The 21616-nt window shown below is 40.5% G+C and overlaps 1 protein-coding gene across 2 annotated transcripts; it reads left to right on the top strand.

Annotated features, from left to right (window-relative positions):
* The first annotated feature begins 72 nt into the window (after positions 1–72).
* Positions 73–21054, top strand: METTL14 (methyltransferase 14, N6-adenosine-methyltransferase non-catalytic subunit). 2 transcript variants are annotated; one of them, XM_034442836.2, is made up of 11 exons: positions 73–247; positions 635–723; positions 2339–2426; positions 3795–3875; positions 4521–4608; positions 10882–10972; positions 12075–12216; positions 13145–13237; positions 14331–14447; positions 18022–18232; positions 20558–21054. In XM_034442836.2, exons 1-11 carry the CDS (start codon positions 182–184, stop codon positions 20860–20862), a joined length of 1371 nt encoding a protein of 456 aa, XP_034298727.1. In that variant the 5' UTR covers positions 73–181; the 3' UTR covers positions 20863–21054. The 2 variants fall into 2 exon arrangements, with proteins under 2 accessions (XP_034298727.1, XP_087730747.1); XM_087874621.1 differs by having other exon boundaries at positions 93–247; positions 3684–3875.
* Positions 21055–21616: the final 562 nt, after the last annotated feature.

Here is a 21616-nt window from a genome sequence, read left to right as displayed (position 1 = left end):
CAAACACGCGGAAGCAGAACTTCCAGTCTTCCGCCAGAAAGCGCAGAAATGGCGTCATCGCTGGGTTATGACGTTTTCTAAATCTCCGCCTCTTGTTTCCGGTCGGCGATTCTGCAAGCGTCGCGTGAAATGAGCGTCGGCGAGGCGGCGACTTCTCAGCGGACGGCTTTGGCGGAGGAGGATGAACAGCCGCTTGCAGGAGATCAGGGAGCGGCAGAAACTACGCCGGCAACTTCTGGCTCAGCAGGTACCTGACGCCCGGTGACCGAGAGATCGTCCTTGGGAAGAGAGGCCGCTCGTGCGGGTTCCGTGGCTCAGGCTTAAAAGAAGGGCGGGGAATGGGGTCTATTAGTGCAGAGTTGTGATGTAAAGCAGAGGTCTCCAACCTTGGTAACTTTAAACCTGGAGGACTTCAACTCCCAGAATTCCCCAGACAACTTTGCTGGCTAGGGAATTCTGGGAGTTGAAGTCCTCCAGGCTTAAAGTTGCCAAGGTTGGGGACCCCTGATGTAAAGACCTACTGGGGCTGCGTGGATATAGTAACCCTAATAGTATAATATAATGCTAATGGTTAGTAGAATATTGCTCCTGTAATCATCTTCTGAACCCTTTTCTTTTCTTCTCCATATTCTAGCTGGGAGCTGAAAATGCTGATAGTATTGGTGCAGTGCTAAACAGCAAGGATGAGCAAAGGGAAATTGCCGAAACGAGAGAAACATGCAGGTTTGCATCAAGCGATTTTTTTAATTATTATCATGCAAACATGATAAACATGCAGAGAGAATTGGAAGTTCCTGCTAAGAAACTTTAGTTAATTTTGCTTGTTGTTATTTTGAGTTTTCAAATTGAGTTTTCAATTTCCAACCAAATATTTGAAAACAGATTCTATCCTAGAATTTGAATATTTACTTTATTTGGTAAATTTGGGTCTCTTGTAAATGCATAGCGATCTGAATCTTATAATTTTATATAGCAATAGCACTTAGACTTATATACCACTTCACAGCCCTCTCTAACCGGTTTACAGTGTCAGCATATTGCTCCCAACAATCTGGGTCCTCAATAAAATATAAACCTATTTTATGTATATTTAAGCTAAATGTTTAGTATATCTGTGATAAGGCTTTATTTTGGTATCATCAGACATGCAATAAAAAGTTACTCAGAAGAGAATTACAATAGTTAATATCATTAATATATAACAACCAGTCATGGGTTTCAACATTTTTTACTACCAGTTCTATGGGTGTGGCTTGGTGGGAGTGGATTGGTGGGGTGTGGCAGGGAAAGAATACTGCAAAATCCCCATTTCCTCCCAATCAGCTAGGACTTGGGAGGCAGTGAATAGATGGGGGCAGGGCCAGTCAGAATTTTTACTACCGGTTCTCCAAACTACTCAAAATTTCCGCTACCGGTTCTCCAAAACTGGTCAGAACCTGCTGAAACCCACTTCTGATAACAACACAGAAGAAAAGATTAAGGTAAAGGTTCTCCTCGCAGATATGTGCTAGTCATTCCTGGTTCTAGGGGGCGGTGCTCATCTCCGTTTCAAAGCCAAAGAGCCAGCGCTGTCCAAAGACGTCTCCGTGGTCATGTGGCCGGTATGACTAAATGGCAAAGGCGCAAGGAACGCTGTTACCTTCCCACCAAAGGTGGTCCCTATTTTTCTACTTGCATTTTATATGTGCTTTCGAACTGCTAGGTTGGCAGAAGCTGGGACAAGTAATGGGAGCAGCACAAGGGATTCGAACCGCTGAACTGCCAACCTTTCAACAAGCTCAGCGTCTTAGCCACTGAGCCACTGTCCAGCCAAAGATATAGACATGATATAAAGAGTTTAAAATGTCATTTATTTTCAGAGTTATGATTTCAATTCCTGAATGACAATCAATTATCTTGAAATCTTAGTGAAATAAGGGAGAACCTTTTTCAGGACTGAGAGTTCTTTGAAAGGACTGCCTTTCTTCAATCCTTTTTTATTTGCTAAAAGGCTACTGAATCCCAAAAGAATTCTTTTCATAGCAATAGCATTAAGGCTTATATAACACCCCCATAGTGCTTTACAGCACTCTCCAGGCGGTTTATAATGTAGAAGCATTACTTGCATATTGTCCCCAATAATCTGTGTCTTCGTTTTACCAACCTCAGAAGAATTTAAAGATCTTTGAGTCCTTTCAAGATCGAACTCCAGTTTGTTGGCAGTTTTCCTACAATACTTTTATAAAAAATAGGATGATAGAAGCAGTACAACAAGGATCAGCACATCTTAAATTAACTTTTCACAGCATCTTATGAAATTTGTTTTAAACTGACATACATTCAATATTCATATTTCTAGGGCTGCTTATGGTACATCTGCTCCAAATTTTAAACGTAGATATCCTGATGAGGGAGAAGCTGATGAAGAAGAAATAGAAGAATATAAAGTAAGAAAGTGACTTTAAAAAAGAAAAAAAGCAAATCTGTTTCAAAAATAGAAACATATGATTTGAATCTTTCTAATCATTTTACATACCAAAATCTTTAACACTTACATTAAAAGATTTTATTATAAATATTTAAAAGTATTTTAGCAATGCTTGTTTATAAACATTTTTGTTTGTTTTGTCTTTAGAAAGGACAATATTTTTGAATCTTATAAATAGATATGATGTATTCTTTATAAGGAGCAAATGTATTGATGTATACATCCATATATACATACATAGAAAAAAATTAGCACCCCATTCACAATAGAGATTCTAGGTTATTTAAATACAGGAAGTCCCTAGATTTGCAACAGCTCATTTAGTGACCATTCAAAATTACAATAGCACTAAAAAAAAGTGACTTATGACTGTTTTTCACATTTACAACCATTACAGCATCCCCGTGGTCCCATGATCAAAATTCAGATGTTTGGCAAGTGACTCATTTATGATGATTGCAGTATCCCAGGGTCATGTGATCACCTTTTGCAACCTCCTTATAAGCAAAATCAATGTGGAAGCCAGATTCATGTAACAACTGTGTTGTTAACTTCAGTGAGCAAGCAGGTCGTAAAATGGAGCAAAATTCATTTAACAGATGGCTCACTTAGCAGCAGAAATGTTGGGCTCCATTGTGGTCGTAAGTTGAAGACTACCTGTAATAGAACTATGAAGAAAAAAACAAACACCAATCAGTGATCGACCCAAATCACAAGAAGATGCGATCTACTAAAATACATGAAGAGTTAGAAAGATCCACTTGCCTTCTGATATACTCTCCATGAGATCCAGTGTAGTATTGTGGCTGAGACATTGGATTGTCCCTAGGGAAGCCCACTCTCAGCTACAAAAGTTAAGCAGAGGACTTTAGGCTTGTTATTCTCACTCAGTACTGAGAAATTGTGTGGATAAATAGAATGGCGTGCAATACATGCTGCCTTGAGCTCCTGAAGAAAGGGCAGAGGATGAATCTAAATAAATAAATAAATCCTTCTTAAGTAGCAATAGTTACGTGCATTATGACTTTGAAAGGCATATCTCTGATAGAGTGATTCACCCAAGATAGAAGGTATATGATATTAAAACATTTGGGTTTTTTAAATCATTTTTAAGTTTTATTTTTCTTGGTTAAACAGTGTTTTGGGGAAAATGTAATTGGTTCACTGACTGCTTTCCCAGACTTACACTGGGACTACTCATGATCTGCTGTTTCAGGGAGACAGTATTCATAGACAGCCATCTTCTTTCTTCATTAAGAAGCGGAATGCTAATGAGAAGAGAAACACCCTGTTTCTACACACACATAAAATGTGCTTTATTCCAAAGGATGAAGTGGAGCTTCCGCAAGATGAAGAGAATCTACCATACGAAGAAGAAATTTACAAAGATTCCAGTACTTTTCTTAAGGTAAATAGCTGTTATGATTTTTAAATCTATTATGTTTTTATATTTACTTTATTGATTTGTATTATGTTATTTGCATTTTATATCTTATTTTTACATTCAGAGGTCTTTAGTTTTTATGTGACCAAAAAGGGCTGAAAATAAATTTACAGAATATTTCAACTTTACTGTTCTACCTTCCACTTGAATGTTATTATTGAGATCTCTGGTTACACACATTTAGGATTTGAATACGCTTTTAAGATCAACAAAACTGATCACAGATGCATCTATTTCAATTTAGCTAATTTAAACAATATTTCACAGTTGCCATCAATACAGGAGCATCTGCTATACCAAACGATGTTTTGATGGAAATCAGAGAAAACATTTCATTCAAAAATAGCTGTTCGTCATTTTGGGCATTTATATGCTAAAGAAAAATACATTATCTTGAATATATAATTAATGCAGTCTTTGTTGAAAAAGGAGAAATGAAATCTATTGTTCAGATGTCGTTATTAAACTAAATTATATCAGCAGTCTGGAATAATAGCTAAGAGTCTAGGAGACATGGATAACCATATGCAGGTGATAATATCAAATCTGTGTATCAGTGATATGCTTCATTTTGCTAATGTTAATTCTTAGGTGATTTTCTTCCCTTAGGGGACGCAGAGCTTAAATCCTCATAATGATTACTGTCAGCATTTTGTGGACACTGGACACAGACCTCAAAATTTCATCAGAGATGTGGGTATGTCAGAGGAATTTATAATAGATTTATAAAAGATTTCTGTGTACAGGCTGTAAGAGGTTTTATTTATTCTGAGAAAAGTACAGGCTTTCCATTTTCTATTCATAGATGTATTTGAACTATCAGTCAAATGAAAAGTAACAGTGGAGTTGGGAATTATGTTTAGATAAATGTGAGTAATAATTGGATAATCAATAGCCGTGATTATCGATTTCCTGGTCAAAAGTTTCCTAGTTTTAGAAGAAAGGTCTGTTCCTGTAATATAGTGGCTGTTGGATGCTTAATTTTTTTTTAAATAACCATTTTCTTAAGTTTTCTCATATTTAATGTGGAGGCATCAGTATAAAATATAAAACTCAAGTTGGGAGCAGAAAATAATTATATTTCAGTACAATGGACTTTAATTTACAACCAGTCACTTAGTGGCTGATTTGAAGTTACAATGCGTCCTGAAAAAACTATGTACGATCCATTTCATTTCATTTCATTTCATTTCATTTATTAGATTTCTATACTGCCCTACTCACGAAGGACTCAGGGCGGTGCACAGCCAAACAATAAAAACACATACAATACAAAATTTAAAAAATAGAATAAAATCAAATTAAATAATTTTGGCCCCGACAAATTTCAAACCCCAAACATTTAAAACCAATTTAAAATTGAATATATAAATACTAAAAGATGTTTAAAATTTTAAAAATCTTTTATAAAAGAGGGGGAAAATTAGGCCAGGCCGGCCTGGTGAAATAGTAAGGTCTTTAAGGCGCGGCGGAAGGTGCGCAGATCCAGGATCCTCCGTATCTCTGGGGGGAGCTCGTTCCAGATAGTAGGTGCCCCCACAGAGAAGGCTCTCCCCCTGGGGGCCGCCAGTCGGCATTGTTTGGCTGACGGCACCCGGAGGAGCCCCTCTCTATGGGAGCGTACCGGCCGGTGGGAGGCTATTGGTGGTAGTAGGCGGTCCCGCAAGCCATGGAGCGCTTTAAAGGTGGTAACCAAAACCTTGAAGCGCACCCGGAAGACCACCGGGAGCCAGTGGAGCTCGCGCAGGAGAGGTGTTACATGGGAACGCCATGTCGCTCCCATTACCACCTGCGCGGCCGCACTCTGCGCCAGTTGGAGCCTCCGGGTGCTCCTCAAGGGGAGCCCCATGTAGAGAGCGTTGCAATAGTCCAGGCGGGAGGTGACAAGGGCATGAGTGACCGTGTGTAAAGAGTCCCGATCCAGAAAGGGACGCAACTGGCGAATCAGGCGAACCTGATGAAAAATCCTCCCGGTCACGGCCGTCAAGTGCTCTTCTAAAGACAGCCGTGAATCCAGGAGGACGCCCAAGTTGCGAGCCCTCTCCGTGGGGGCCAATGATTCGCCCCCAATAGTCAGTGATGGCGTCAACTGACTATATCGGGACGTCGGAAACCACAGCCACTCAGTCTTGGATGGGTTGAGCCTGAGCCTGTTCCTCCCCATCCAGATCCGTACGACCTCCAGGCACCGGGACATCACTTCAAGGGCATCGTTGGGGTGATCCAGGGTGGAGATGTACAGCTGGGTGTCGTCAGCGTACTGATGGTACTCCACCCCGAAACCACGGATGATCTCGCCCAGCGGCTTCACATAAATGTTGAACAGGAGAGGCGAGAGGACCGACCCTTGCGGCACCCCACATATGAGGGGCCTCGGGGTCGACCTCTGTCCCCCTGTCAACACAGACTGCGACCGGTCAGAGAGAAAGGAGGAGAACCACCGCAACACAGTGCCTCCCACCCCCAACTCTTCCAACCGGTGCAGCATGATACCATGGTCGATGGTATCAAAAGCCGCTGAGAGATCTAACAGGACCAGGACAGAGGAGCACCCCCTGTCCCGAGCCCTCCAGAGATCATCAACCAACGCGACCAATGCCGTTTCTGTGCTGTACCTGGGCCTGAAGCCCGACTGGAACGGATCCAGATACGTCGTTTCATCCAGGTGCTGGGGGAGCTGTTGCGCGACCACACTCTCAACAACCTTCGCAACAAAGCGAAGATTGGAGACCGGACGATAATTTACCAACATTGCCGGGTCCAGGGAAGGCTTCTTGAGGAGAGGCCTCACCACCGCCTCTTTCAAGGCGGCAGGAAAGTCACCCTCACTCAGCGAAGCGTTTATAATCTCCTGGAGCCAGCCTCGTGTCACTTCCCGGGAAGCCAGTACTAACCAGGAAGGACACGGGTCCAATAAACAAGTGGTCGCGTTCAGTCTACCCAGAATCCTGTCCACGTCCTCAGGGGTCACAGGATCAAACTCATCCCAGATAACATTCTCAAGACCTGCCCCTGTCTCTCCCCCTGAGACTACCCAGTCGGAGTCCAAATCTTCCCGAATCTGAGTGATTTTGTCATACAGATACTGAACAAAATCCTCGGCTCTACCCTCCAAGGGGTCCTCCCGCGCTTCCTGGTGGAGCAGGGAGCGGGTCACCCTAAAGAGGGCGGCCGGGCGATTATCTGATGACGCAATAAGAGCAGCAAAATAACTACATTTCGCTGCTTTTATCGCCACTAAGTAATTCCTAATATGGGATCTTACTAGTGTCCGGTCAGATTCAAGAAGACTGGCCCTCCAACTACTCTCTAGGCGTCTTTTCCGGCGCTTCAACTCCCTCAGCTCCTCGGTAAACCAAGGAGCCAATTGAGATCGGCGCCGGGTCAGAGGCCGCAAAGGCACGACCCGATCCAGAGCACCAGCAGCCGCCCTATCCCAGGCGGCCACCAGGTCTCCAGTCGAGGCGTGTGCCAGAACCTCAGGAAATGGCCCAAGCTCCGTCTGGAATCTGTCAGATTCCATCAGGCGCCTGGGGCGGAACCATCTTACCGGCTCCGCCTCCCTGCGGCGGGGTGCAGCGGTTCGAAAGTCGAGACGAAGGAGAGAGTGATCTGACCATGACAAGGGTTCAGTAACTATATCCCCTATATCAAGATCCCTCAACCACTGTCCAGAGACAAAAACCAGATCCAGCGTGTTTCCCCCTGTGTGGGTAGGGCCATGAATTAACTGGGTCAGGTCCATAGCTGTCATGGAAGCCATGAACTCCCGAGCCATCTCTGACGTCTCGCCCACGGACGGCAGGTTGAAATCCCCCATGACCATAAGCTTAGGGGTATCAACCGCCACTGCGGCGATGACGTTGAGTAGCTCGGGCAGGGCTGTTGCCACGTGGCAGGGAGCCAGGTACGTGGTCAGCAAACCCATCTGAACCCCATGACCCCATTTCACAAAAAGGGATTCAGAGCCGGCCGTCTGAGGAACAGTGGCCTCCCTCGGTCTCAGACCTTCTTTAATGATAACCGCTACCCCCCCGCCCCTCCCCTGTGACCTCGGCTGATGGAATGCTTGGAAACCTGGCGGGCACATTTCAACAAGGGGAACCCCCCCCCCTCCTGGCCCAGCCAGGTCTCCGTAATACCTGCCAGGTCCGCACCCCCCTCCTGAACAAGATCACAGATGAGGGGGGCTTTATTTACTACGGACCTGGCATTGCACAGCATCAGCCGAAGGCCTGGGTCCTGAGGATCTATGCAACCTGAGGAGCGAGTAGAGCCTTGGGGGCCGGAGCACGCCACCGCTCGTAGACAGCGAGTGTGCACTCCACTAACACGATACGGCCCCCTGCTCCCGCCATATCTACCCCTCCCACCTACAGTACTGATGTTCAAAAAACTATCCGGACAAGCTCTAACCCCCCCCTCGATCCCGGGTCCCCCATCCCCCACGCCACGCTTCACTGCCAGACCCGACCCTCCCCCTTGTGGGTTATCCCCCATACCCACAGCCCGAATCCAATCTGACCCTCCCTCTCCCTAGGACCCCTTAAAAATTTGACTAAAAATTTTGTTAGAAAACCCCTCAATCCCCTCGTTTTCACATGCCACCTCTCTGGGTCCCAAAACCCTTCCTTGAGGTGGGCCCTCGATAGTGAGGAGGGCCACATCTGCGAGAAGGGGGAATCTCGCAGCGCAAGAAGATCTGCAGTCGTATACATCCCCAAAATGCAGCGATGGAGGCCCAAAGCTCAGACAGGGGACTTCACAAAAGATGTAACACAGCCAATTGTTCATCGATGTGCTGTTGGTATCTCAGCTGTCCTCCCACAACAGCAGGAGGGTCCTAAATTATCTCCTCCAATGGGGGCGACCTCCGGCCTGCCCTCTCACGGCGGAACCCCACGGGACCGTAGATTGAAAAAAGTTCTCCCACAGACAAGAGTCATGATGTAATAGAAGACCCCTCAACAGTTGCATCAGTTTGGCTGACCATGGTCGGAAGAAAGATTTATCAGTCTATCAGTCAGTCTATGAGTCACGCCAGGGGCGAAGATGGAAAATCCTTGGCAAAGTCTTATACTCAAGATCATATTCGAGTAAGTCCCGATGAAAAAGGGAAAGAAGGGAAGGGGAAGAAGGAAGAGGGGAAGAAAAGGGGGGGGGAGAGAGAAAATTCCCTCAATTAGGGCGAATAATAAGCCCATTTAGGCAGACACAGTACATGGGAGGGGGAGGAGAAAAGGGCTGGTATCTATGTGACGGAAAACTCCTCCGTCGCCCCCCAGCCCTACATTCCTCAGATAGTTCAGTTCTTCCGGGATAACAAATCCAAACCCCAGCCTCCATTGGATGTCACGGGGCCTCCAGGTCCTCTACAGCTGCCAAGATATCCCGGGAGGGGGTCTTTCTTCTCTGGTCCGTTATGCTCCTCTCAGTTTTCACCCTCTAGCAAGCCTCCCTTCTCCGGCAATAGGGCCTGAGAACAGCTCCAGTACTTCCATGGGGTGTGCCATGGCCCGGTTTAATGTTGGGGCCGGCCTCACCACCCCCGCTGATATCCATGCCACCATTCCCGGATTCCAGGGGCCGCTGAGGAAGTTCCTGAGTGGGGCAGATGAAATTTCAACAGGCTGCCACCACTCGCTGCCCCACAGCCATACTTCCCCTTTCACCTTGCTGCTATCGCTGCCAACGAACAAACCACCATAGCACCTCTTTCGGCGGCGTTGGAGCAGCGCGGCCAACTTCTTCGCCAGTGCCTCTAGGCATGTCCAGGGGCGAGGGAGATCTCAAAAACCCTCGCCCCCTCCGCTGACTGACCCCCCCGCCGCCAGCAAGCCACATCTCCATATCTCCGCTCTCCGCTCGGCTCGGCTCCACTCTCCCTTCTCCTTCTCCTTCCCAGTAGCGCCGCCGCTCTCCACTCCCCACTCGGCTCGGCTCTCGGTGGCGTCGCGGAGTCGGAGCAGCGCGGCCACACTCTCCCTCACCGCCTCCGACTCCGGGGGCGTCCAGGGGCGAGGAAGATCGCAAAACCCTCGCCCCGAAGCCATCCGACCGATCCAAATTCAAAGTTCTGATATCCACCCCCTGTGGTCACATGACCACATTTCGGAGGCTTGGTTACTGGCGTACATTTATGGCCCTTTGCAACACATATCATGTGATCACACTTTATTGGCAAAAATTGCCCCATAGTGAGCAATGGGTTTTCTTAATAACCATGGTGTTAGCTTTACAACTGCAGCATTTGATTAACAGCCTTCACTCCAGCAAAGGTTGTAAACTTGTAAAATCAGGTCTGGTCACATGATCCACATTACAGCCATCATGACATTTGATTGACAATTTCATAAATTGAGGACTACCTATAATCAGTTCAGTTCAAATAGCAACTTCTAAAAATAAAGTAAACAATTTGTTTTAGGTGTTGTTATAATCAAAATTCTTAATCAAAATTATATATAAAAATAAAAAGACAGTAAACAGTCACAGTTAAGGATTTTAAAACTGCAAGTTGGAGATATCAACAGTTGTTTGAGTTGTATGTAGCCAAAATAATACCAGTCATGCCATAAATAGTTTCAAATAAGTAAGAACTCTTATTACTCTTTAAAAATCCAGAGACACGGACATTAATTTGCATTGAGACAAGTTAAACTCCGAAAACTAATATGAAGAATTTTATTTTATGTTATGTTGTCTATGCATTGCATTTCATAGTAATTTAAGCACATTGTGCAAAATTATAAATGAGTTTAGAAGATGTGCACTGAAGTGGCTAACACTCTGGATAAATATTCTTATTAATGTTCTTATTAGTGTTCGGCTAAATTGCGCTGAGCTCAAATCATAACGAAAAGAAACAATAGAGCTGTGATCTAAATCAAATATGTTAGGGTGCCTATTTTGTGACACATGTATTTGCAAGTTGTTTCTGTAGTATAACATATATGTGTTTTTATCTTAGGTTTAGCAGATAGATTTGAAGAATATCCAAAACTCCGGGAACTCATCAGGCTGAAAGATGAGCTAATATCTAAATCTAACACCCCTCCAATGTAAATACTTCAAATAAACTGGATTCTTTTGTCTAGACAGGATTATCTTTAGTTGACTGCAAATTAAGATTTTTCTGTGAACACCTGTTGACAATAGGAATGTTTTAGGTTGTATATATAAACTTCAAAATTATTAATCTATTTTCTTTGGTGTGCTTTCTTAGTGAATTTTTGCTCTTGACCATTTTATCAGATTTTCTTTTTTCTTCTGCTGTTTGCAAATACCTACAGTTCATAAGCCTTAGTTTGAAATGTGTAAATAACACACATTTACTACATCAATGGATTAAAATAAGAATAATTTTCTTGGTGTAAGGGCTCCTTGTTAATAAATCAGAAATAGATAACTTGTGGCACTCCCTCATTCTTTGGGATCAATGCTAATAGATAGGGAGATGTAGTTCAGCAATATCAATTACCCCACAGCTTGCCTACCATAGTCTAAACAACTTCCTTGATGTAAAGCGGCTTTACAAACCATTGGGCTGTCTCCCATATTAAACAGCAAGGTTGCATTTCCATAGCTAGAATTCTTCTTGTGCATCTCTCATTCTTGGTTCCCATTTGTTTTGAAAGTTCCCAACTGCTTCAGAAAATATTTTATAGATGATGGGGCAGAAGTGAAGCAGGAAGAATCTGTTAAACTAATAGATGCTGTTTCAACAGTGATAGACTGCTAAATTATTGGATACAGCCCATTTAAATTAATTTTGGAAAGTGGGTTTTTAAATTTACTTATTTCAGAAATTGCTTATCCCAAATTAATTTTTATTTAATTAGAATAGTAATTTTATAGCAATATTTGTAAATTTTAATAAGGTAATGATAGCCAGATTAGCTTTCAGAATTTAGTTTCTGAATATCAACCTAAACAGTTATCAGATTTTATTTACAAATTATTCTACAAATGTGAATTGCTTTCTCAAGAAAACAGCTTTTGTGCACAAAGTACTATGTGTGTTGCATGTGTAAATCGCACATCTCAATCTAAGACAATTGCACAACTTGCTTTAAATATCACAGTTGGAAAATGGACATTGTGAAATTGTCAACCTAGAAAACTAATCAAATAATAACAATGTATTTTTCATTTGTATGATAGGTATTTACAAGCTGAACTGGAAGCTTTTGAACTTCGTGAACTCAAGTCTAAGTTTGATGTGATACTTTTCGAACCACCATTGGAAGAATACTATAGAGAGACTGGCATTACTGCTAATGAGAAATGCTGGACATGGGATGATGTGAGTTTGCTATAGAAAACAAACAAAAGAAAAATTAAGACAGTCTTGTTTTGTTACTGTTTTACATGAATTGGCTTTTGAAATGCCTTTTATCTAGCTGCTTTTCAGATTTCCTGTGAATGCTCTTTCATCATCCTTTTAAAATATGAAAGATAAGTAATACCTTCATTTTTAAAACCATGTATCATTAGTAATTCTGTCATGTTAACATTTAGCTCACTTTAAAATTGCAGCTGCAGTAAGCTGTCTACCATCATCTATTTCTAATTGGTAGATTTAGAAACAATTTATACAATATGCAGTTATGAAGCAATAAAGTAAGAACTGTTGCATAAAAATAATATGAGCCATAAGAATCCTTCACTTAGTGTTCTTAGAACAAAATGTGTAAACAAATAAACTTTGAATATTTGGTGGTAGTTATAAGGAGACTTTTTAAAAATCAAGGTTTGCTAAATAACATGGGCCAGATAAATCGCTCTGTATGTTGTTACAGAGAACAATTAAGATAATAGGAAAGAAGCAATTAAAATTTTGCATTTGAAGTATTGGTTGAAATTCATAATAAAAACAGCCTTGTAGCCTTTGATCATGAATTTCTTCTATTAAATCTCTGAATTTAATATGTTAAAACCACTGATCTTTAATAATTACAAAAGTATTAAAGAAATAAGTTATAAAGTTATTATTTCTGTATCTTTGCCTCTATAGAGCGATTTATGCACTACTGATATCAGACATGAATGTCTGCATGGTTGTATTTTCTTTGCCTTTATTTTTGACACTTCGACAAGTAGATAAAAACTGGTGTATTATTTAAGAAAGACCATTTATTTATTATATAATTTCTTCCTAGTGCTTTCCCAGAAGTGCAGGGTGTTTGCAAATGGTTTTGCTTAAAACATTACACATTTTCTACTTTTTGCAGATTATGAAGTTGGACATAGAAGAAATTGCTGCCCCACGATCGTTTGTCTTTCTTTGGTGTGGTTCTGGTGAGGGCCTGGATCTCGGCAGGGTGGTAAGATGATGTAATTCTTTGTCATTGAAACAAATAATAACAACTGATTCAAGGGAAGCTTTCAGATAAGGCCAGCATATAAAAAAAATATCTGTCTAAGAGTCTCTGACTAAGAATCAACGACAGGAAGTCTTGAAAGCCAAGTCCTACAAATATTTGTAGGGTCCATTTTTGTCCCTATGGATTTTATTCCACTAATCATTGCTGACTATAGTGGGTGGGGCTCATCTCCATTTCAAGGACTATTGAGTCAGCACTTTCTGAGGTCATGCGGCCAGGATAATGTCATGGAGTGCTGTTACCTTCCCATCGAACTGGTACCTATTTATCTACTTGCATTTCCATGTCTTCGAACCAGCTTAGCAGGAGCTAGGGTGAGGACAGGTGCTCATCCCATCACATGATGTTCGGGTCTCAAACCTGGGCTGTTGGCTTTCCAACTGACAAGCCCTGCATCTTAACTGCTGAGCCATCGCACCAACTTCTGTACATTACATGCAAGCATACATATATACATAAAATTGTGCCATCAGTATGTTTAATTCCATAGGTAATGTATAAATCACCCATATGAGGTGATATGCAACATATTTTTAAAATGTTGAAGGGATTCAAATAAATATATACTATAACAGAGACATTGCTTGAAAACCTGTTAATTACTTGAAGTTTAGCAATCTGGTCTCTAGGAAAATTACAGAAGAAATCGGGTTTTTCTTTAAAAACAATTGAATTAATAAATTGGACTATATCCAGAGTTAAACCTACTTAGTTGGTTAACAATAGTGGAGCTTCATCCTCCCTGTACTTGTATTTCAGTGCTCCTGTAAAAGAGGATCACAGTTCCTACTGAGTGGAATAGGCTATACTTCAGGAAAAAGGGCATCTCATATTGAGCCCAGAGGTACATTAGTGACACACTACCCCATTCAATAGGATCTGCCAACATTCTCTTCAGGAAAAATTAATGAAAAATGAAAAGAAGGAATTTGTTTTCATCAGCCTTGTTACCTTTGTCTAAACTTGTCTCCAGTGCATTGTTCTTGTTCTTTGCTGTATTATACAAAAATTCTGTTTTGTTGAATTCTGGTAGTGTTTGCGCAAATGGGGATACAGAAGATGTGAAGATATATGTTGGATTAAAACAAATAAAAATAATCCTGGGAAGACCAAGACTCTGGACCCCAAAGCTGTTTTTCAAAGAACGAAGGTACATCTTTGAATTTCTCATCGTCTTCTCCCTGTGTTATGTCAGCGGATACTTTTTACGTGCTCTGTTGCTGTTGGTAATAATTTTAGTTTTACGAAAATACTTGCAGAACAAGTAGCTTCACTTACTACTTAAAAATGTGTTTACAAGTGAAAGACATGATGCAGTATTGAACTTCTGTCTACAACATGAAACTCTGGAAAATTCTGGGAAGCACTTATTTTATTGAAATGCAAATCAAAGTATCATGGAAAAATTAGGCTTTTTTCACCTTTCAGAGAGATGATGGAAGAGGTGTAGAATATCTTTTATAGTTTTCTTTTTGCTACAGTTTTGCTGTAGTTAGGAATTCAACATGGTTAGCTTTCATTTTGTTCTATGTTGAGATGTAAATTAAATGGAGGCAAGGGAAAATTATTCTGATTTTCTCTAGAATAATGTGGGGCTGTGTTAACTTCTTTCTAGTATTCAGTACTTCAGCAATATTTGGACTCTTACCTATTGCTTTGACAACTGTGCTTATTGCTTGAGTAATTGTTTTGTAAGAAGAGCAGATTTTGAGATATTTCTATATGTTTGACAGAAATTCATGAATCTTCCTCTCCCTTTATCTAAACATGGACCATAAAATAAATAGAGATAGTCCTTGCCATAAGAACATTTGTTTGGCAAATGTTTGAAGTTACAACAGTGCTAAAAAAAGTGACTTCTTACTGGTTCTCACATGTATGTACTTTTTCCGTAGTCATATGATCAACATTTGATTACAAACTCTCAAACTCCTCCCACCTATCCTCCCCATCACTGTCTTTTTGGCGATGGCCTCCCAGGGCAGTAGTGCCTGACTTGAGACTGCTGAAGGCCCCGAGCCTCTACTTCAGACCAAGCTCTGGTGGCATTGCCAGTGCTGCCAAGGAGTGTCACTGTGCAGGATGGCCAAAAGGGCAGAGATGGAGGAGGGAGAGGTGGATGGAGAAAGTGCTTCTGCAGTTATTAACTGCAGGCAGGCAGCTGAATGCTCAAATTTTGATTCTGTGGACATGAGGGTGTTGCAATGGCTGTAACTTTGGAGACTGGACATAAGTAGCATTTGTTCAGTGCTGACGTAACTACAAACAGTTGCTGATCAGATTGTCATTAAGTAAGGGCTACCTATATTTGTGTATGTCTTTTTTTCTGCCTATTTCTAAAGCATTTTCAAACTCTTTCTTATCGCAACATTTAATACAAAATTATCAATATTATTTAAAATTTGTATGTACCTTGTGCTATAATAATTCATAAACACAAACCTGCTGGTCAGGTATGTTTAGCACAAAATGCTTGAGCATTAACAAAATGGATGGAAGAGTGAGTTGATCTTTACCCTAATGAAATCCCAATGTTAGACGTTCATCTAAGTTTCTTTGCACCTTTTTGGGGGACTGCTTGTGTGAAATCCCACTTGGCAGAACACATATGGTCTTGCAGCTGGTAACTTCATTTGAGACTTGTTTACTATTGTCAGTTTTCTGAATGCTAGTGCTAATGTTTATAGAATTATTTGGACAATGTAAAGATTCATTGTGTAGATTCATGGCTGAGGCAGTTAAGTATGCCGGCTCTTAGTGGCTAAATGTCAGCATTGGTGGGGAGGATTAAGATGGCAAGTGGACTGTGGACCATGAGAAGACTGCAGTAAGTGATCATCCACAACCACACTTAGAAAATCACTGCCCTAGAAAATAGTATCAGTGGGCTATTTGAGCATCTTCCTCAAGACTAATCTAAACTGCCTCCTAAAATACCTCTTCCCTAGAGGAAAAAAGAAAAATTAGGTTCCTGAAATACTCAGTATCATTTGTTGATAATAGTAAATTCTATGTCACTAAACAAAATGTAACATTTTTAAATATATCATCATTCTCATAGAAATTAAAAAAAATATTCCATAGTGATGAATAATGACTATGTCTTAAAATTATTTGTTACTATTATGGTTTTTTAAGAGACTGCAAGTCTCAAAACATAAAGAAAAAGTAATCACTAGATATTTATGAGCTGCATTCTTTTTTTCTTAATCAGTTACTTCCACAGTGGTTTAGTCTTTTTTTAAAATCAAGGTCTAGAAATATTAGCACTGACATACAGTATCAACGTTCTTTAAATTGGTGATTCCAAATGTATTACCATGATGTTTAGGGATTATGGGAATTGAAGTTCAATCCATCTAGAAGTTGCCAGGTGAGAAAAAGTTGGCTTAAGACAGACTTGCCTAATCCAAGTAGTGTGCTTGCCAGAGATAGTAAAAGTGAACCGTTTTCTATCTCTGAAGGGACATCTTCCCTTACCTGGTTTTTCAGAATTTGGAACTTACACAGCTTTTGGGAGAGTTCTGGAAATTGTTATTCATCTTCACTCATAATTTTGTAAAAACCATCTGGTGGCTTCAGTAAAGCAACATTTAATAATTTGTGGAAAATTGGCCTTTTGGATCATTTTTCTGAAATGAGATAAATCTATCCACCCCAAAGGTAAATGTAGACTTTCCACATAGAGGCCTTATACAATTGCATTCCAATATTATCTTTAAAAAGAAGATACACAATGTCATTGTCTGTTTCTTTTCCTTTTTATGGGTGGGGGGGAGGAGGTGTTAAAACCAGTTTGTTCAAACTTCATGTGGTATCCGTGTTGTGTTCTATAAAACACAATCATACTTCTGGGGATGTTTTAGACTCCGAATGTTGACTTCCCTTAAATTGTGATTTATGAGTCTATACAAGGAATATGCAGAGCTTTGAAAATAGCTTATAAGAAAGTATTAATTATAGTTTCAAAAGCCTATTTGCAAATCAGTATATCAGCATGGAACTGTATTGAATAAGATGGGTTTGAAGTAGCTCATAAAACATTTTGCAGATTTAGTGTGTTTTCTATTGCTTCTGGGGTTGTTAGAGATAATATATACTACACTGAAATTTATATAGACACACACACACACACACAAAATGCTGAGTATGAGTTGAGTAATGTGATGGGTTCTTTGACAGATACGAGTAATTTGATCAATAAAATTTACCATAGCATTTAACTCAACTCTATTTGGAGCAATAATTTGGGTGGTAAAACAAGCTTTACTTTGGGTCAACCATTTTCTCTTAACCTGCCACATAGGTGTGTGGTTGTGGGGAAAAATTGTAGAAATGCGGTGTATACTTTCTTGAGCTTTGGAGAAAAGGCAAAATATGTATCTTCCTTAATAACATCGATGTAATGTAGTTCATTGTAGACTTCTTTCTTACCTTGCAGTGTGGCATTACTGGTTTTATAGCAAATATTTTTATTTCAGAACATTTTTTTAGGGTAATACTTTTCAGATAGGGATTTTCATGTTCTTACTGCTGCTGAATGATTTTAATTGTTTTAATATTTTATGGAGGTGTAAGAAAGCCATAGAACATCTTGGCCCATGATGATTTTTGATGAATTACATAATTGAACTTACAAAAAAGTCACATTCTCTTTCAACTTCTCCTATCCCTCCCATCCTTTTTGATACAAAAAAAAAAATGTTTCTTCTTTTTTTTTTTAGGAACATTGCCTTATGGGCATTAAAGGAACTGTCCGCCGTAGTACAGATGGGGATTTTATCCATGCTAATGTTGACATTGATTTAATTATCACAGAAGAGCCAGAAATTGGTAACATAGAAAAACCTGTGGAAATATTTCACATTATTGAACATTTTTGTCTTGGAAGAAGGCGGCTTCATCTTTTTGGACGTGACAGCACCATTCGTCCAGGTTATTCTCAATCTTGCTTTGTATTAAATCATTTCAAAAGCTTTATAGTAAATATGAAAATTTCATAAAATTAATTTGTGTGCTTTAGGAAAATGTAGATTTTAGAGGAGTAGTTATGGCTTCCAGTGCAGTATAGTGGTCCAGTTGCGCATAAAGGACAATTTTACCAAGCTCATTTTCTTACTAAATAACTGCAGATGTAATGAGGATATATGCATTCAGCAGACGGGCACAATTTTTTTTCCCCCTCAGAATGTTGCTGAGTGTTCCAAACGTTCTAGAATTTTGCTCTATTCTCAACTGTGTCGTTTTATATAGTAGTAGTTCAGGCATTCTAATCATAGAATACTTGAAACTAGCCACCCCAGAGCTGTTTCATTCAGAACACCAAGCAAAACTAATTTCCCATTTGAATATTACAGTATTTAGATCTTAAGGCAGAAATACAGTATGAAATTGACATCTAAGTTGAAATAAACATGAAAGGCAGAAATAAATTTATCACTTCTGGGCGTGATACCTGATTTTCAATAATTTTATTAATAATTAGTGATTACCATATTTTCCGGCGTATAAGATGACTGGGCATATAAGAAGACCCCCGAATTTTCCTGTTAAAATATAGGATTTGGGCTATACTCGCCGTATAAGACTACCCCTCTTCCAACGCACACCAAATAAAAATTAAAAAACATCAAATGGCTCATCCACAATGTAAAAGCAGCTGTGCTAGACCCAAAATGGCCCCTGAAACAAGCAGGAACCTCATACAGCCACAAAAAGCCCAAAAAACAATTTTCACACTTTACACACACACAACACAACACAACTGGCTCACCCACAATGTAAAAGCAGCTGTGCTAGACCCAAAATGGCCCCTGAAACAAGCAGGAACCTCCACAGCCACAAAAAGCCCCAAAAAACAACTTTCACACTTTACACACACACAACACAACACAACTGGCTCACCCACAATGTAAAAGCAGCTGTGCTAGACCCAAAATGGCCCCTGAAACAAGCAGGAACCTCACACAGCCACAAAAAGCCCAAAAACCCAACTTTCACATTTTACACACACAAAATTCCACATACAGCTTTGTGAGATTTTGTGTGTTTGTGTAGTTAGAGTGAAACACTACAAAAACATACTAAATCTCAGAAAGCTGCACAAATATTATTTTATTTTATTTTATTTTTATTTTTATATGAAAGCTAAATTTAAAACTTCCTAAACTTTAAATGGCTATGTCTAAAAAAGAACAACTAAAAAAAAACCCAATTAACTATTTTTTTTAAAGATCCCAAAGGGGAAAAAAACTTACCCAATAGAACAGGAGTCTCCAACCTTGGCAACTTTAAGACTTCAACTCCCAGAATTCCTCAGCCAGCTTTGTTTTGCTGGCTGAGGAATTCTGGGAGTTGAAGTCCACAACTCCCTGCCTGCTTGATTGCAGGCAGGGAGTTGCTTGCTGATGGAATGGATTCAAGCAAGCGAAGCAAGGCAAGTGAAGCAAGGTAAGCAAGCTGGAGGGGGAAAACTTTTTCCCTTCTCCATGGCTCTGGCGATCCCAACTGAGTTGCCTGATTAGCAGATCATCAGAGCTTGGATCGCCAGAGCCATGTGAAAGGAGAAAAGTTTTTCCCTTCTCCATGGCTCTGGCGATCCCAGCTGAGTTGCCTGATTAGCAGATCATCAGGGCTTGGATCGCCAGAGCCATGTGAAAGGAGAAAAGTTTTTCCCTTCTCCATGGCTCTGGCGATCCCAACTGAGTTGCCTGATTAGCAGATCGTCAGGGCTTGGATCGCCAGAGCCATGTGAAAGGAGAAAAGTTTTTCCCTTCTCCATGGCTCTGGCGATCCCAACTGAGTTGCCTGATTAGCAGATCGCAGGGCTTGGATCGTCAGAGCCATTTAAGGCTCGTCAGAGCCTTTCGGGCTGGTCTGCCTGGTTACAGGAGAACGACACCCGGCGTATAAGACGACCCCCGACTTTTGAGAAGATTTTCATGTGTTAAAAAGTCGTCTTATATGCCAGAAAATACGGTATGTGTTTTTAAAATGTCTTAATAGCAAGCTAAAGAGGGGAATGTCTCATATCATTGAAATACTGTCCTAGTGGATTAATATTAAGCATCTGTGGTTTTCAAAAATGACATTCAGCTACATCATGTAGAGTTTTATTGCTAATTCTACTTGCTCTTATTTTATGGGAATAGTTGCTTCTGCTAAATTTAAGTAGTATTAAAGAACCAATGAGGAAAGGATTAAGGGGTACAATTTTGTATGTGGCTCACTCTTCCCTTTTGTTCCCTTCCCTCCCCTTAGGCTGGTTAACTGTTGGACCCACACTCACAAATAGTAACTTCAATGCCGAAACATATACATCATATTTCACAGCTCCCAACTCCCACCTGACTGGTTGTACAGAAGAGATTGAGAGACTCAGACCAAAATCACCACCACCAAAAGATCGAGGAGGTGGTGCACCAAGGGGTGGAGGGAGAGGCGGGACTTCAGCTGGTCGAGGAGAAAGAGGCAGAGAGAGAAACCGAACTAATTTCAGGGGGGAAAGAGGTGGATTCAGAGGGGGACGGGGAGGTACTCACCGGGGTGGCTTTCCCCCTCGCTGAGCAATGAGAATCTTCATCTTTTTTCCTGCCTTTATCCTACTGAGTTTTTGTTTAAAAAGTACAGCCTTAGTTCTCCAGTTACCTTTATTAGCAACTCACTCTAGATCTGCTCATCAAAATATTTTTGTACCTATTATGAACCAGTCTTGTATAATAATCCAGATCTTACAATAAAGCACATTTACAGTGGAATTCTCTGAACTTGGTTGTTTTGTTGCCCACTGGTAGCATCATGAGTGTATTTACTATTAAGCACATTTACTATCAGAATCGACTTTGAACATGACAGCTTTAGTTTTAATTTTAATTATATGCTTTATCTTCCAATTTTTTTTAAAACCTCTTAATTGGATATTAATAATTCTAGGATAAATTTCTAAGACAAATATTTCTCTTTCTGTTACTTTTCAGATGATTGAATTATATTGCAACTTAGGTTCCAATAATAGAAAATTAGTGCTCCTATTAAGGGAAATCTCAAATATATATTAGTCTCCTAGTTAGTAATATTCCAAAACCACAAAAAATGCAAAAAAACCAAACTCCCCACACATGTTGTATGTATGTATAAAACATTAAGTAAATCAGATCAATTTCAGTAATGTTATTAAGAGAACATAGGGTTTTTTTTAAAAAAAAAAACAACCAGGGCTTTAAGTAAAGTACTTTTGTTTTGAAATGGATATTATACTGTAATGCTATATTGCTTGTTGTCCAAGAAACTTATGGTACAAAACCAGAAACCTAGATATGA

This window comes from Pantherophis guttatus, chromosome 8 (genome assembly GCF_059756535.1).
Source record: "Pantherophis guttatus breed Tessera chromosome 8, ASM5975653v1, whole genome shotgun sequence".
Classification (NCBI taxonomy): domain Eukaryota; kingdom Metazoa; phylum Chordata; class Lepidosauria; order Squamata; family Colubridae; genus Pantherophis; species Pantherophis guttatus.
This window is presented reverse-complemented; position numbering and strand designations above follow the sequence as displayed.